Raw genomic sequence first — 16,082 nt, 5'->3', positions numbered from 1 at the left:
AAGAAAACGAAATATGACACTGTTTCCACTTTTTCCACATCTGTTTGCCGTGAACTGATGGGGTCAGATGCCATGATTTTTGTTTTTTGAATGTTGAGTTTTAAGCCAGCTTTTTCATTCTCTTCTTTCACCTTCATCAAAAGGCTCTTTAGTTCCTCTTCACTTTCTGCCATTAAAGTGGTATCATCTGTATATCTGAGGTTGTTGATATTTCTCCCAGCAGTCTTGATTCCAGCTTGTGATTCATCTAGCCCAGCATTTTGCATGATGTACTGTGCATATAAGTTAAGTAAGCAGGGTGACAGTATACAGCCTTGACGTACTCCTTTTCCAGTTTGAACCTATCCATTGTTCCATGTCCAGTTCTAATTGTTGCTTCTTGTCCTGCATACAGATTCCCTTAATGTTAACATTTTCTACATTAAAGTTATTTTATTCCAAAAGGTCCATATTTATTGTTTTTTGCCCTTTGTGTACATTTCTCTCTCTCTTTTAAAGATACGAATCAATTTTGAAATTTTATTTTTTAATTTAAGGATAATTGCTTTACAGAATTTTGTTGTTTTCTAAGAATCAATTTTAATGTAGCAGGATGATTATCAGTGATTCTCCTTAGTGTATCAATATCTGTTTTACAAATGTTCCCAGTTGTCTTATAAGTGGCTTTTTACAGTGGACTTTCTTTTATCAGGATTCAAATGAGGTTCCCATACTAGATTTGGTTGACATAATACATTCTTCTTTATCCTCTGTCTCTCCAGAGTGAGTGAAGAGTTCTCATCTTTTTAGTCTGACATGGCTGCTTCCCACTTCACCTCACCTCAGACTCACCACACCACTTTAGTTCTGTGTTTTTGGTTGTTTTTTTTTTTTTTAATTTTTACTCTTTGGTATTTTCAGGCACATTTTGTAAATGTTTTAATGTTGTTTTGTGGTTGTCTGCAGCAGGGGGATTGGTTTGAATTACCTAGTCCATTACTACTGCCAGCCTCTATTACTTTATAGTCATGTGTACGTATCAGTTGCTATTAAAATGAATAGAAAAATACAGGTGAACCTAAAAGATGATGTTGAAACTAGTTACAGCCAAGAACTTGAGTCAAATATAGAGTCCTTCCATAAATTCACTAATCTCATTTGATCTCATCATTTTTCTGTTAAATTTTTTTTGTCAGTTACGTACAAAGACAAAATAACAGGCTCATAGAAAGAATGGAAGGAAACTTAGCTTAAATAGGAACTGATACTGTAGTTACTTATAACTTTAATTTCTTTATCTTCATTTTTTAAAATTTATTTTAATTGGAGGCTAATTACTTTACAGTATTGTGGTGGTTTTTGCCATACATCGACATGAATCAGCCATGGGTGTACACGTGTTCCCCCATACTGAACCCCCCTCCGACCTCCCTTCCCACACCATCCCTTGGTTGTCCCAGGTCACCAGCTTTGAGTGCCGTGCTTCTTGCTTTGAACTTGCACTTGTCATCTGTTTTACATATGGTAATATATGTTTCAATGCTAATAACTCAAGTCAGCCCACCCTCACCTTCTCCCATAGTCCAAAAGTCTGTCTTTACATCTGTCTCTTCTGCTGTCTTGTATATAGGGTTGTCGTTAACCATCTTTCTAAATCCATATATATGCATTAATATACTGTATTGGTGTTTCTCTTTCTGACTTACTTCACTCAGTATAATAGGCTCCAGTTTCATCCACCTCATTAGAACTAACTCAAATGCATTCTTTTTTATAGCTGAGTGATCCATTGTGTATATGTACCCCACTTCCTTACCCATTCATCTGCTGATGGACATCTAGGTTGCTTCCACATCCTGGCTATTATAAACAGTGCTGCAGTGAACATTGGGGTACATGTGTCTCTTTCAATTCTGGTTTCCTCAATGTGTATGCCCAGCAGTGGGATTGCTGGGTGATATGGCAGTTCTATTTCCAGTTTTTAAGGAATCTCCACACTGTTCCCCATTGTGGCTACACTAGTTTGCATTCCTACCAACAGTGTAACGGGGTCCCTTTTCTCCACACCCTCTCCAGCATTTATTGTTCGTAGACATTTTGATGGCAGCCTTTCTGATCAGCATGAAATGGCACTTCATTGTGGTTTTGATTTGCATTTCTCTGATAATGAGTGATGTTGAGCATCTTTTCATGTGTTTGTTAGCCATCTATATGTCTTTGAAGAAATGTCGGTTTAGTTCTATTGGCTCACTTTTTGATTGGGTCATTTGTTTTTCTGATATTTAGTTGCATGAGCTTGTATATTTTGGAGATTAATTCCTTGTCAGTTGTTTCATTTGCTATTATTTTCTCCCATTCTGAAGGCTGCCTTTTCACCTTGCTTATAGTTTTCTTTGTTATGCAAAAGCTTTTAAGTTTAATTAGGCCCTATTTGTTTGTTTTTGTTTTTATTTCCATTACTCTGGGAGGTAGGTCATAGAGGATCTTGCTATGATTTATGTCTGAGAGTGTTCTGCCTATGTTTTCCTCTAAGAGTTTTATAGTTTCTGGTCTTATATTTAGATCTTTAATCCATTTTGAGTTTATTTTTATGTATGATATAACTTTAATTTTTTTACAATAAGAAAGTACTGAGTGTAGAGTATAAATACTGATTAAATACTTAATTTTTTTCCCCTATTTTAGAAAATAGAAGCACGAGTGTCAGCTGATGAGGACCTCAAACTTTCTGACCTTTTAAAATATTACTTAAGAGAATCCCAAGCTGCTAAGGTAATTTTATTCATTGTTTTTTAAAATGGACATTCTTTACAGAAATCCATCATCTCTTTAGAAGTTGTTAGACTTAAGATAGTTTAAGATGACTTATCTCTTGATTTTAAATCTTATTTTCAAGTGTGATTTTTTTTTTCTCCTTTTATAGATTGTATGGCACAGAACCCCACATTAAAGTCTCCTGTATTAACTTCTGATACAGTTTGTCTGGAACTTATCTTTTTTTTGAATTTGATATATTTAGCCAGGTGAAATACCTGCAAAGACAAAAGGAAAACACCCAAATAACGTTGTACAGCTAGAGGAGTCCTAATTTGGCCTAGCTAAGTCCTCTGTTGAGGGTGTCTGCTCAGTTGTGTGCAACTCTTTATGACTGCATGGTCTGTAACCCGCCAGGCTCCTCTGTCCATGAGATTTTCCCAACAAGAATACTGGAGTGGGTTGCCATGTCCTCCTCCAGGGGACCTTCCTGACCCAGGGATTGAACCCACGTCTCCTGTGTCTCCCAGATTCTTTACCACTGAATCACCAGGGAAGCCCTCTGTTGAGGGTGAGAGAGTCATAAAACAAGGATATGTTTTATTTTAAGGCATCTCAAATTTCCTTTTGTAAATCTGTCCATGTGTAAAACTAAAACTCTTTACTAATCAAAAAAAATGTTTAACAAAAACTTCTGAAAGCACTGAAATCTTAGTGACTCAGATACTCCAATTCAGTGTTAATTTATGAATTGAGATGTACAGAAAATTCCCATCTGGTCCCTGGTGCTTTGAATACCCTTCTTTTATCTCTCATCAAATTATAAACAACCCTTTTAACTTTGAGGACTTAAGTACTTGCAGATATACTGTCCATATCGAATTTGTTTTAAATCAGATTGTGTATTATGAACTGCTTAACATGGTTGGGAAGGGTTAAAATAAATTGTTCACCTTTGAAGACTTATTATTATAATATGTAATTGTAATGCATTCATAAAAGGGAAGGCTGCTCAACAAATAAAAAGGAATAAGCTATGCATATATACAACAGGATGGGCCACTCTCAAAATTATTTTGCTGAGTGAAAGAAGCCCAACAGTAAAGAGTGCAGTTTACATTAGCCTTCACTCTTGGTGTTGTACATTCTGTGGATTTGGACAAGTGTGTAGTGACATAAGTATCATACAGAATAGTTTTCCTGCCCCCAAATCCTGTGTTCCATCTGTTCATTCGCCTTCCTCCTAACACTTTTTGGTACTTTAATTGCCTCCGTAGTTTTGCCTTTTCCAAAACGACATATTGTTGAGTCTTTTCATATTGGTTTCTTCACTTGGTAAAGTGCATTTAAGTTGCTTCTGTGCTTTTCAGGACTTGATAGCTCTTATCTCTTCAGCAGTTAATAGCCTCTATCCATCAAGTTTGTTTATCCACTGACCTCACTGAAGGGTTGCTTCTAAGTTTTGGCAGTCATGAGTACAGCGGCTGTAAACATGCATGTGCAGGCTTTTGTGTGAACATAAGTTTTCAGCTCCTTTGAGTAATAAACAGCAAGGAGGGTAATTGCCAGACCATATGATAAGAGTAGTTCTGTCAAACTGTCTTTCAAAGGGGCTATATCACTGCATTCCCACCAGAATGAATGAGAATTCCTGTTGTATAACATCCTCACCAGCAATCGGTATTATCAATATTGTAGATTTTGGCCATTCTGACAAGGTGTGTAGTGATACCTTGTTCTAATCTGCATTTCCCTGATAACATTTGATGTAAAGCATCTTTTCACAAGCTTATTTGCCATCTCTGTGGCTTTGATGAGCTACCTGTTTAAAAAAGAAGAGTTATTTGTGTATTTTGGATAGTGGTCCTTTCTATCAACATTTTTAACTGTTAGGGAAAGGAAAGGAAAGTGTTAGTCACTCAGTCATGTCTGACTCTTTGCGACCTCATGGACTGTAGCCCATCAGGCTCCTCTGTCCATGGGGATTCTCCGGGCAAGAATACTGGAAGGAGTAGCCATTTCCTTCTTCAGGGGATCTTCCCAGTCCAGGATTGAAGCTGGACTGCCTGCATGCCAGGCAGATTCTTTATCATTTGAGCCATTAGGGGAGTCCCTGAGCCACTAAATACACATCAAAACCATGGAGTTCTGTCACTTCACACCCACTAGATAGCTCTAATAAAAAAGACAACAGTGTTGACAGGAATATGGAGAAATGAGACCCCTCAGAGTTCTGGTGGAAAAATGTAAATGGTGCGGTCACTTTGAAAGTAGTCTGGCATTTTCTCAAGAGGTTCAACATAGAGTTACGAGGTGACCCTGCAATTCTGCTTCTAAATAAAGAGCTATGAAAGAGAAGTGAAAATGAAAATGTCCACAGAAAAGCTTAAACACACATGTTCGTAACAGCATTTTTATGAAATAGCCAAAAAGTTGAAACAAACCAAATCTTTCAGCTGATGAATGGATAAATCATTGTGGTATATCCATACAGTGAAATATTTAGCAATAAAAGGTATGAAATACTGATTCATGCTATAGGTAGATGAACTTGAAATTTTATGCTAAGTGAAAAAGCCAGACAGGGGAGTTCGCTGGCAGTCCAGTGGTTAGGACTCTACTCTTTCACTGCTGAGGGCCCAGGTTCAGTCCCTGGTCAGAAAACTAAGATCTCACAAGGCAAGCAGCCAAAAAAGGAAAAAAATAAAGCCAGGCACAAAAGGCCGCATATGAAATGATCCCTTTAAGACTCTGTTTATTCGGCTGTGCTGGGTCTTTGTGGCTATGTGGGCTTTTCCCTAGTGGTGGTGAGGTGGGGTTCCTCTCTGCTTGTGGTGCAGGACTTCATTGTGGTGGCCTCTCTTGCTGCAGAGCGTGGGCTCTACATGCTCAGTAGCTGTGGCTCCCGGGCTCCAGAGCACAGACTCGATAGTCGCGGCACATGGGGTTGGTTGTCTAACGACAGGTGGGATCTTCCTGGATCAGGGAGGGAAACCGTATCTCTTGCATTGGCAGGCACATTTTTTACCCCTGAGCCACCAGGGAAGCCCAGGATTCCTTTTCTAATGAAATGTCCAAAATAGGCAATCTGTAGAGACAGCCAATGAATAGTTGTCCATGACTGGAGGTGGGGGCTGTAGGAGGAAATGGAGAGTGATTGCCAATGGATATGAGATTTCCTTTTGGGTGACAGAGGTGTTCTAAAATTGAGTGTAGTGATGGGTACACAACTCTGTGTGCATATTAACCACTGAATTGTGCTCTTTGAATGGGTGAATTATATAGTGATATGAGTTATACCTCAATAAAGCTGTTAGCAAAAAAATTGAGAAGAGTAACTGGCCTGTGGCATTCAGTGTGTAATTGTTAGTTCCCATGATGGTTGTCAGGGGTGGGGGTGGGGGAGGTTGGCAGCAGCTGCTAGACACAAGCAGCATATGTTATCATGAAGCATTCTGTTTTATAGGATCTCCTCTATCGAAGATCTAGGTCATTAGTGGATTATGAAAATGCCAATAAAGCACTGGATAAAGCAAGAGCGAAAAATAAAGATGTTCTGCAGGCTGAAACATCCCAACAGTTATGTTGTCAGAAATTTGAAAAAATATCTGAATCTGCAAAACAAGGTACTTTTATATTAACCTTTAGTCATCAGGTATGTTTTACACTGTTACACAAGTAGTTAATCCTAATTTGTTTTGTTCACAGAACTTATAGATTTTAAGACAAGAAGAGTTGCTGCATTCAGAAAAAATTTAGTGGAACTGGCAGAGTTAGAACTGAAGCATGCAAAGGTAGTGTCATATTAAAGATTTAACAATTTAAGTGACTTAAAATTTAGGAATGAGTCTGTTATGATACTTTATACTAATTTTAAAAATAGGAAATCTTAGACTTGAGAGGGATTTTAAAGATTATCTAATTTCAGCAAGAATAGTATCTGCAGTGTCTCTAATGGTTAGCTCTGCAAGACTCTAGTACCTAATATGGAAAAACAGTATCGTTTTTTGACTAGTTAAAAAAATATATTTTCTTTACCCTACTGTCATTGCTCATTTAAAATACTATACTCATTTAAAATGGAAACACTTTTGCATGTGTGAAGTGATTATTGTACACATTTCTTGTTGCAGCATGTTTTTTTAATTGAAGTATATAGTTGATTTAGAATGTTATGTTGGTTTTAGGTGTACGGAAAAGTGATTCAGTTATGTACGTATATGTATATATTCTTTTTCAGATTCTTTTCCATTATAGGTTATTACAGAATATTGAGTATAGTTCCCTGTGCTATACAGTCGGTCCTTGTTGTTTATTTTATATATAGTAGCATGTATATGTTCCCTTGTGGCTCAGCTGGTAAAGAATCCGCCTGTAATGCGAGAGACCTGGGTTTGATCCCTGGATTGGGAAGATCCCCTGGAAAAGGGAAAGGCTACCCACTCCAGTATTCTGGCCTGGAGAATTCCATGGACTGTATAGTCTATGGGGTTGCAAAGAGCTGGACACAACTGAGCAACTTTCAAAAAAAAAAAGTGTGTATATGTTACTCGCAAATTCATATTTTTTATGGTTAAAAAACATAAAGTTTACCATCTTAACCAGTTTTAAATGTAAAGTTTGAGTAGTGTTAAGTATATTCACGTTGTTGTATACGAGATCTCTAGAACTTTTTCATTTATTGAGCATTTATTTTAAAAATGTAATTGCAGGCCACATGTGTGTCTGTGAAATTTTAGCTTGCTAGTCTTAGAGCTCATTGAGATCTTTTGGAAACTTGGGTTTGATCATGTAGTATTTGACTATTACACTAGTTTTTCCTGTCAGTTTGATATTTGCAATTTGTATGAATTTCCTTCTTATGTCATCTAAGTTTTGATTTAAAAGGTTGATCAGGATTAAATGAATCAGTGTTTGTTAATCTAATTTATAAAAGTGGCACCAAAAAACTTTTAGTTCTCTTCTATTCTTTCTATACTAATTGACATTAACTTATTAATTAATATTATTTGGTTATATTTATTTGAATAGTTATGAATTCACTTATTTATACTATTATCCACCATTATTTCTCCATTTTATCTGTGAAGGACATTAGGATCGAGCCTGTGTTGGTTTTCTGATGTTCACTGTTTATGTTCTTTTTAAAGAGGTTATAAACTATCACGGATTTTGTTATAGATTAAGGATGAGTTGACAAACTACAACCTGTTTTTGTAAAGCTTGTGAGTCAGAAATAGCATTCATGTTTTTAAATGATTATAAAAACATCAAAAGAATAATACTTCTTGACCTGCTAATTATATGAAACTCAAATTTAACCTATAAAGTTTTATTGAAATACAGCCAAGCTTATTCACTTATGCTTTGTCCATGATTGCTTTCATACTACAGCAACGTTGAGTAGTTGAAACAGAGACCAAATGTCTCTGAAAGTCTAAAATGTTTACTGTTTAACACTTCACAAAAAAGAGTTTGCTGACCCATGTTATAGATTGGTGTTAGCCTCTGGTTTCCAGATTTTATACTTTTTCAAAGTCTTTCTGAGGTATGTTCTTTGGGTGCCAGTTTCTCACAGCTGTTCTAGTCCAGTTGTTCTGAACTAGCAGTGATTTTGCCCCCCAGAAGACATTAAGTAATTTCTGAAGGCATTTATGGTTGTCACCAATCGGGATGGGTAGGTTATGGAGAGGCCAGAGGCCAGGGTTGCTACTCAACATCCTCCGATGCCCCAGAGAACCCCCACAAGAGGGGATCACACAGCCCCAGTGTCAGGAGTGCTGAGCTTGGAGAATTCTGTTGTCTCAGACTTCTTACTGATTTTGTAAGTCTGAACAAAATCTCATTTTGGTCTCAGGATCCAGGTAAACCATTCCAGAAAGAGTAGGTAATGGTTAAATTTACAGCAAGATGTTTGAAACTACTTTGGATTTTATTTATTATAACTGACATATATGACTTTACCATATAATTGAAGCAGAGTTATAACAGAAAACACGATAGTTAGGTCACTTTTGTTTCCTTGAAAATAGGCTCAGATTCTTTATTAAGGAAATAAAAAATGTATGATAGGGGCAGTAACAAAAGAAAGTGATGAGCCAACTGTGAGGGTGTGACGTGAGTCCCCACATACCCTATTGTAGGTGCAGAGAAAGGTACACCTTTTGCGGGGCATTTTGGCAGGTGTCAGCCTGCAGCACATACATCTTGTGACTCACCGGTTCCCGTTGGGGGATGCAGCTGTAAGAAGGTAATTGCATAACAATAGGCAGGCTTAGAGTCATTTGTCAGTTCTGTTGTTATACTGGCCAAAAATTGACAGTAACTGAAACATCTACAATTGTTTATTTTCAGTTAATTTTAGACTTTTCAGAAATGTTGCAAGGAAAGTACAAAGAATTCCTGAATACTCTTCACCCAGGATCCCCAAATGTGCATGTTATCACATCTGTTTTGTCTTTTTCTCTCCCTTCTTCCCTGTTTCTCTTGACACACACACCCCTGTACACACCTTTTTTGTCTTAAACCATATGAATAAGTTGCAGATACTATGCTTCTTCCTTTTACACGTTTCAGTGTGAATTTCCTAAAACCAAGTAATTCTCTTAAAATAGTTATAAAGGAGAGGAAATTAATATCGACATAATTCTATTATCTAACTCAGAGACCTGAGTATTCACATTTCCCTAGTCGTACCAGTAATGTCCTTAATGGCAAAAGGAGACTGGAGAGATTGTGTGTATTCAGGGTACCTGTCGTCTTAGACTTCTGGTGTCTAGAGAAGTTGCTGAGTCTTTGTGCTTTGTAGCATTGGATACAGGCCCATAGAATGTCCCTCAGTTCGGGTTTGTCTGATTCCTGGGTTTGGGTTCTGCACTCTGGGAAGGTGTCCCACACAGAAGTGATGTTCAGATGGTTTCATTGCATTGTGTGTGAGGAGATACATGCTGTTGATTAGCTGCCTTGTACAATGTACAGCATTGATCATTTGCTTAAAGTGATGTCTGCAGGCTTCACAGTGGCCGAGTTGCTGTTTTATACTTTGGAATTAAGAGGTATTCTGTGGGGAGGTAGTTGAGACTGTTAAACACCCCATCACTCAACCAGCACTGACCAGCAGAACTTCACGCCATGGTGGGAGTACTCATTAGCGCTGCCCGGTGTGGTTGGTGTTAGTCACGTGTGGCTCTTGATCCCTTGAAATGTGGATAATGCACCTGAGGGACTGAGTTTTTATTTGATTTTAATTAACAGAAATTTTAATTATGCAGCTGTACATAGCTAATGGCTACAGTATTGCCATTTTAAGTCTCATAATAGCATCCATTCATGTTTTTTGCCTGAGTCAGTTAATTTGTGATGGTTGCCAAATGGTCATTTTCTAATTCCATCTTTATACATTTTAGTTGAATTTCTAAGGAGAAGGATTTGCTTCACTCCTGTTAATATATTACTGTAACATAAATATACTTAAATTTACTTTTGTATGTTCCTAAATTTGGATGCCAGTTCACGTTTTATAAATGGGCATTTAGGTATGACTTTTGTAGAATACTTCTGTGTGATATTACTATTTTTATAAAACTGCTATAAGTCTAAGTTAATGTATATTTTAATAGCTAAAGAATAAGAACCTACCTTACCATCAGAACATGCTCAGTAGTTTAATCTGTATACAAAGGGCATATTTTATAACCCTTACTAGAGCATGCCAAATATTATTAGTCTAGATAGAAACTTACTGAAGCATCTAGTACATGGAAAATATTATTGTGCATGGAACAGATTCTGTAATTTTATGTCTTTAAAGCTTTATTTCTACATAATGACTGTTTTCATAATTCTGGTATCTTAATGTGATTTCTAATGCCATGTGTTTTCAGTAAGACTCTTTCACACTATTTGAACCTCACTGTTGCTGTTTCCTTCCTTTGCAGGGTAATCTACAGTTGCTGCAGAACTGCCTGGCAGTGCTCAATGGAGACACATAAGCCACACTCTTGCCTTCTAGTTAAAAAGGGCTGCCTTCCTTCAGATTTTATTTTTTCTTAATGATGTTAGGCATTTACTGCTCACTGGAAACGAAAGAAACAGCTGACAGAGTGCATCTCCTCTCCTTTTTCTGAAAAATAATGGATCAGTGCCACCCACGGGTCTGCGGGCTGCGTGGTGGCACCTGCACCCTGGACAATTGCCCATCATCGCGCCCTCCTCCTCTTCAGAAGTCCAAAGTTCTGTCTTTTTTAAGTAGCCTCTATAACTGTGTTTATGAATAGTATTCCTTTTGGCTGCCAGTCTTACTTACCTTTAAATAATTTCTGAAGTTTAACCCTTTCAAAAATACATGGTTTAAACGAAGATAAGGATTGCCATTACCTTTTTTTTTTTTAATTTTGTTAAAAAAATTATACACCACCATAGTTCACTCTTGTATCCTGGTAAAGCATCTTAATCAGACTTATTTTAATTAATGAACATTTCTTAGAAATTTTGGGACAGGCTTTATGTACTCTTTATAAGTATGATTTCTGAAGAAAAGCAAATGCATTAGTATGTTTGCCTTAAACTTGTAGACTAAACCAACTATTGTCAAATAAACAGTGATAACAGTGATAGTTTTTAACTCTGTGGTCATTGTATCACTCTAAAATTTGGAGTAGCTATAATCTACTCCTATACTATGCTTTTACAGTGCAGGTCTTAGCTTTTCTTTATTTCTTTTAAAATGGCATATGGAACCAAGTTCACCGCTTTACAAAAGAATGAACTGCTTCTCTGGATGCTTTGAGCACTTCATGTAAGATGGAATTGGACAGAGACAGGTTAGAGACCGCTGTTTCTAAAACTGGAACAGAGACTCTGATCTGTTATAATTTCCAGGATTCCACCTCTAGCTCAGCCAATTAACCATGAGACATATGCCGGAGTATAGATTGGTATGTAGAGAGAAAGAGGCCTGCTATAGGGAATAGCACTTGTCAGTGGGGAAAAGTTGGAATATTTGGAATAAAAGTTAGGGTACAAAGTTAAGGTAATGTCAGTAGCTACTTTACAAATATTATTGACCTTTCTAATGTGAATGACCATTATGTTATTCCTAGTTTAAAATTAGCTTGAGTGGTTGGATTCTTCCATTCTAAGTTGTCTCCCATGTAGAAACCACAGGCATTTGGGTTGGTCACTCCTGCGGTGTGTTCCTAATTGTTTTTGCAAACCATTCTGAAGACCGCCTGCCTGGGTCTCAGGGCTAGTTACTCCGGTTCCCAACTTCTCTGCTGCTTGTCTCTTGCCTCACTGGTGTGCTGCTCAATGTTTCTCTCTGTTACTGTTGTTCCTCAGTGTGTTTGAATTGTCCATGTTTGTGTTGGCTGAGAGATTGTTTTTTGTCCTCCATGTCCCCTTCACTGGTTGAGAATATGCCCCTGTGATGCCCACCAGTGGGTGATCGTGGGGTGGAGGGCCCCAGCCTCTGGATTCAGGGGCAGACCCTTGTGGCCTCAGACCACAGGGTTCACTTGAGCTCTTTGCCTGTTTCTCCACCATGAAGGATATACTGACCTACCTCACAGGGGTGTTGTGAGGATTAATAAATGTTGGTACAGTGCTTTGGAAATGTGAAGATGCTGTGTCAATGCTAAAAAATAGCAAGTTCACAATTTTCTACACAGCCATCAACTAACCTGTTTCTACCAAGGTGGCCTTTTTCTAGGAAGGGAGTACAGTGGAAAGTACATCCCCTGACCTTTTGGTTTACATTTTAGAATGCTTGACGGAATGGGGTAAACTGGAGGTGATGATTATGGGTGTGGGGAGGTAAGGCCTGCTTAATAAATACATGTATAAATGAGTTAATTACTATCCAAGGGTCTTGGGAAAGAATGTGTGTTACTCACTTGAAATCATATGGCAAAAATTTACTTTGTACCTCCAGAACAATTGAAACATTTATTCCATAGCTCACTGCTGGTGCTGCTAAGTCACTTCAGTCGTGTCCAACTCTGTGTGACCCCAGAGACGGCAGCCCACCAGGCTCCCCCGTCCCTGGGATTCTCCAGGCAAGAACACTGGAGTGGGTTACCATTTCCTTCTCCTAGTCCCTGTTAAAAATAATAGCCCACCCTGGATTCACTGCTCTTGATTGAGTTGTGGCATTCATAAAGCTTTAGCATGGCAAAGGTACGAGAGGAAGACACCTAGTGGCAGAGACAGGACAGCAATGGAAAAAAATGGTTTCCCTCAGGAGATGCTTTATGCTTTTCGAGGAAGAGGAGTAGAGCAACCTGGTCTGTGGAAACGGCCTGGGGAGTCGTTGGTTGCAGTGGGAACCAAGGATGTGAGGGATTAGGAGTTTATGTGGTGAGCGAGCAGACTGACAGGAGAGGGAATCAGTGAAAAAGGTGAGGCAAGCCTGCCTGAAGCCAGTGAGGCTCCAACTGGATGAGAGTGTTTTTCAGTGGGCACATAGTGTAAAAGGAAAGCTATCAAAAAATTGATTGTTCACTGCTTATGGGTAGAGGAGAAATGTCAGTAACCTCAGGTATGCAGATGACACCACCCTTATGGCAGAAAGTGAAGAACTAAAGAACCTCTTGAAAAGCGTAAAAATGCTGGCTTAAAACTCAATATTCAAAAAACAAAAGATCATGACATCTGGTCCCATCCCTTCATGGCAGATAGATGGGGGGGAAAATGAAAACAATGACTAATTTCTTGGACTCCAAAATTCTGTGCATGCTCCTTGAAGAAAAGCTATGACAAAGCTAAACAGCATATTAAAAAAGCAGAGACATCACTTTGCTTACAAACGTCCACATAGAAAACTGGTTTTTCCAGTCACATACAAATGTGAGAAGTGGACCATAAAGAAGGCTGAGAGCCAAAGAATTGATGCTTTGGAAGAAGCGTTAATTGGTGCTGGAGAAGACTCGAGAGTCCCTTGGACAGCAACGAAATTAAACCAATCAGTCCTGCAGGAAACCAACCCTTAATGTTCACTGGAAAGACTGATGCTAAAGTTGAAGCTCCAATATTTTGGCTACCATTGGAAAAGACCCTGATGCTGGGAAAGACAGCAAGAGAAGAAGGGGGCAACAGAAGAAGAGATGGCTGGATGACATCATTGACTCAATGGACATGAGTTTGAGCAAACTTCGATAGGTGGCATGGTGCAGTTCATGGGGTGACAATCAGCAGGACTGAGGCACTGAACAATACCTAACAGCAAGTTTATAGCAGAAAACAAAAATGACAAAAAAGCACCGCTACAAATCCCTTTGGGTATAAAACATTGAAACACAACATACTCCAGACACCAAATAAGTCCCTTATAATCTGTATTCACAATTACCAGCGGAAAGGGCGAACACAGTCCCCTGCTACCCCAAATTATGCAGTCGAGCTTCCCACATTTGGGGAAGTCACAGCGGTCAGCACACCCAGAGTGCAATGAATAAGTCTCGCCCTGGGAAAACCGCCTTCGTGATTATGGTATTTCCCTTTCCAGGTAAATATGAGTTTCCGCCCACGCACCGCCCAGCACACTCGCGCTCGCTCCATTCTCCACGCACGGTCACTTACTCAGCCGACTGCACACACCAGGCCCTCAGCCCCTGCACGCCTATCGTCGTGGCCTGGCTCAGCCGTAGACCAACCCCAGAAGCCTCCGCGTGTCCACACGCAGGACGCGCAGACCCAGGTGAAGTGGGACCAGCAACCTCTGCGCGCCTGCTCATCTACATACGCCACGCCCTTGAGTGGGTGTCGCCGGCGTGCTTCGCCTTGGGGACCGCGGAGCCTACTGACCCCACCCGAGACGCGCCGATATCTCCAGTGGAGGTGGGGCATGGCGCGTGGCGACAAGTCGGGACCTGCAGAGGGGACCAGGGAAGACGAGCTCTCGGCGTTCGGCGCCCCGCAGTTGAGGCGGTGGGTGGGTGGGTCCCGGCTTGGGTCTGGTTTCACTTTTACTGAAATTGACACGCAACAGAATGTCAATCGGAAGTTAAATAGTAAGAGCAGAGTTCCGTCATAAATTTAGCATGAAATTTAGTCCTCGTCCATGACCTTTCTTTCTGATTGTGTAGTAATCTAATCTTGCAACAGCGAAAGAAAAACACTATCAGGGCAAAGCGTCCCTGTAAGGGGTAGATGTGTATGGGCTGGGTGAGGTGTTGGATGGTCCCTGAAAATCAAATGCACGCAAATATCACGTTTTAGTCTTGAAAGACTAGGCTGCCCTTTCAACTGCCAGATTTGTCTTTTCCTCTTCGGTATATGAAGATTATTTCTCGGAATCAAGTGGCTCCTCCTCAAACGTGAGCAAAACGACTGAACGAACTGTTGTGCGATCAGGAGGCGAGAGGCATGACTGGAGATTTTAAGATTAGGGAAGGCTTCCTGGGGTCCTGACTGCTCAAAGATCCTAGAACACGTGTTATAGCACCCTTTTTTCTTTTTCTTATTTTTGCCGCGATGTCTGGTGGGGGCAATGCTAGTTCCCGCAACAGGGATGGAATCGCGCGCCCGCGCCGCCCTGCAGTGGAAGTACGGAGTCTTAACCACTGGACCAAGTGGGAAGTCCCAAGCACCCTTTTTGATTATTGGTTGTCTCAGGAAGTTTTCTTTCTTAGTGAATATTTCCTAAAAATAGAGGATTTTCTTATCTAACCCCAGTGTTTCTTGATAAAAATCAAGAAATTAACATTGATATGTTATTTATTCTATAGACATTATTCCATTTGCTCAATTCTCCCAGTAATCCTTTATAACAAAGGGAAATTCAGAATCACGTGTTACATTATGTATCCTGACTTTTAAACCTATTTTAATCTGATATAACTCCCAGCCCTATCTTTTTAATTTCATTATGCAGGCATTTTTGAAAATTACGGGCCAGTTATTATTGTGTAGAGTATCCTTTGATTTTTAAATTCTCCTGTATGTCCTCATAATTACATTCAAGTATGTATTTTTTTGACAGGTAGACAACATAAATGATACTGTATTGGTCTACAGGTTGAATTATGTCTGTGTCCCGCCCCACCCCACCCCCCAACCAGGAAAAAAAAGCAACACACCTCGATATCCTAATCCCTGGTGCCTATGAACACAATCTTATTTGGAAATAGAATCTTTGTACATATAATTAAGGTAAGGTCAGTCAGTCAGTCCAGTCACTCAGTTGTGTCCAACTCTGTGACCCCATGGACTGCAGCAGGCCAGGCTTCCTTGCCCATCACCAACTCCCAGACCTTGCTCAAACTCATGTCCGTCGAATTGGTGATGCCATCCAACCATCTCAGCCTCTGTTGTCCCCTTCTCCTCCTGCCTTCAATCTTGCCCAGCATCAA

At 39.5% G+C, this 16,082-nt stretch overlaps 2 protein-coding genes and 1 non-coding gene across 5 annotated transcripts in view; 1 reads left to right on the top strand and 2 right to left on the bottom strand.

Annotated features, from left to right (window-relative positions):
- The window catches only part of SNX6 (sorting nexin 6), a 53,042-nt gene extending 40,696 nt beyond the window's left edge, over positions 1-12,346 (top strand). For 2 of the 3 annotated variants that reach the window (XM_027957242.2, XM_060401800.1), the window contains 4 exons: positions 2,665-2,751; positions 6,200-6,359; positions 6,442-6,527; positions 10,671-12,346. In XM_027957242.2, the coding sequence (XP_027813043.1) occupies positions 2,665-2,751; positions 6,200-6,359; positions 6,442-6,527; positions 10,671-10,724 (387 nt within the window). In that variant the 3' untranslated portion in view covers positions 10,725-12,346. The remainder of the gene's footprint in view (positions 1-2,664; positions 2,752-6,199; positions 6,360-6,441; positions 6,528-10,670) is intronic. The other variant, XM_042235300.1, reaches the window with a different exon arrangement.
- The window catches only part of LOC132658126 (craniofacial development protein 2-like), a 54,551-nt gene extending 40,116 nt beyond the window's left edge, over positions 1-14,435 (bottom strand). Inside the window, exon 1 of the mRNA XM_060401801.1 lies at positions 14,311-14,435. The gene's annotated coding sequence lies outside the window, so the exon portion shown is untranslated. The remainder of the gene's footprint in view (positions 1-14,310) is intronic.
- LOC114109251 (U1 spliceosomal RNA) lies at positions 14,081-14,244 on the bottom strand. The gene has a single exon (XR_003585929.2). It is a non-coding gene; the product is annotated as a U1 spliceosomal RNA (small nuclear RNA).
- Positions 14,436-16,082: the final 1,647 nt, after the last annotated feature.

This window comes from Ovis aries, chromosome 18, assembly GCF_016772045.2.
Source record: "Ovis aries strain OAR_USU_Benz2616 breed Rambouillet chromosome 18, ARS-UI_Ramb_v3.0, whole genome shotgun sequence".
Lineage (NCBI taxonomy): Eukaryota > Metazoa > Chordata > Mammalia > Artiodactyla > Bovidae > Ovis > Ovis aries.
The sequence above is the reverse complement of the archived record's forward strand: the minus strand, read 5'-3'. Positions and strand labels throughout refer to the sequence as shown.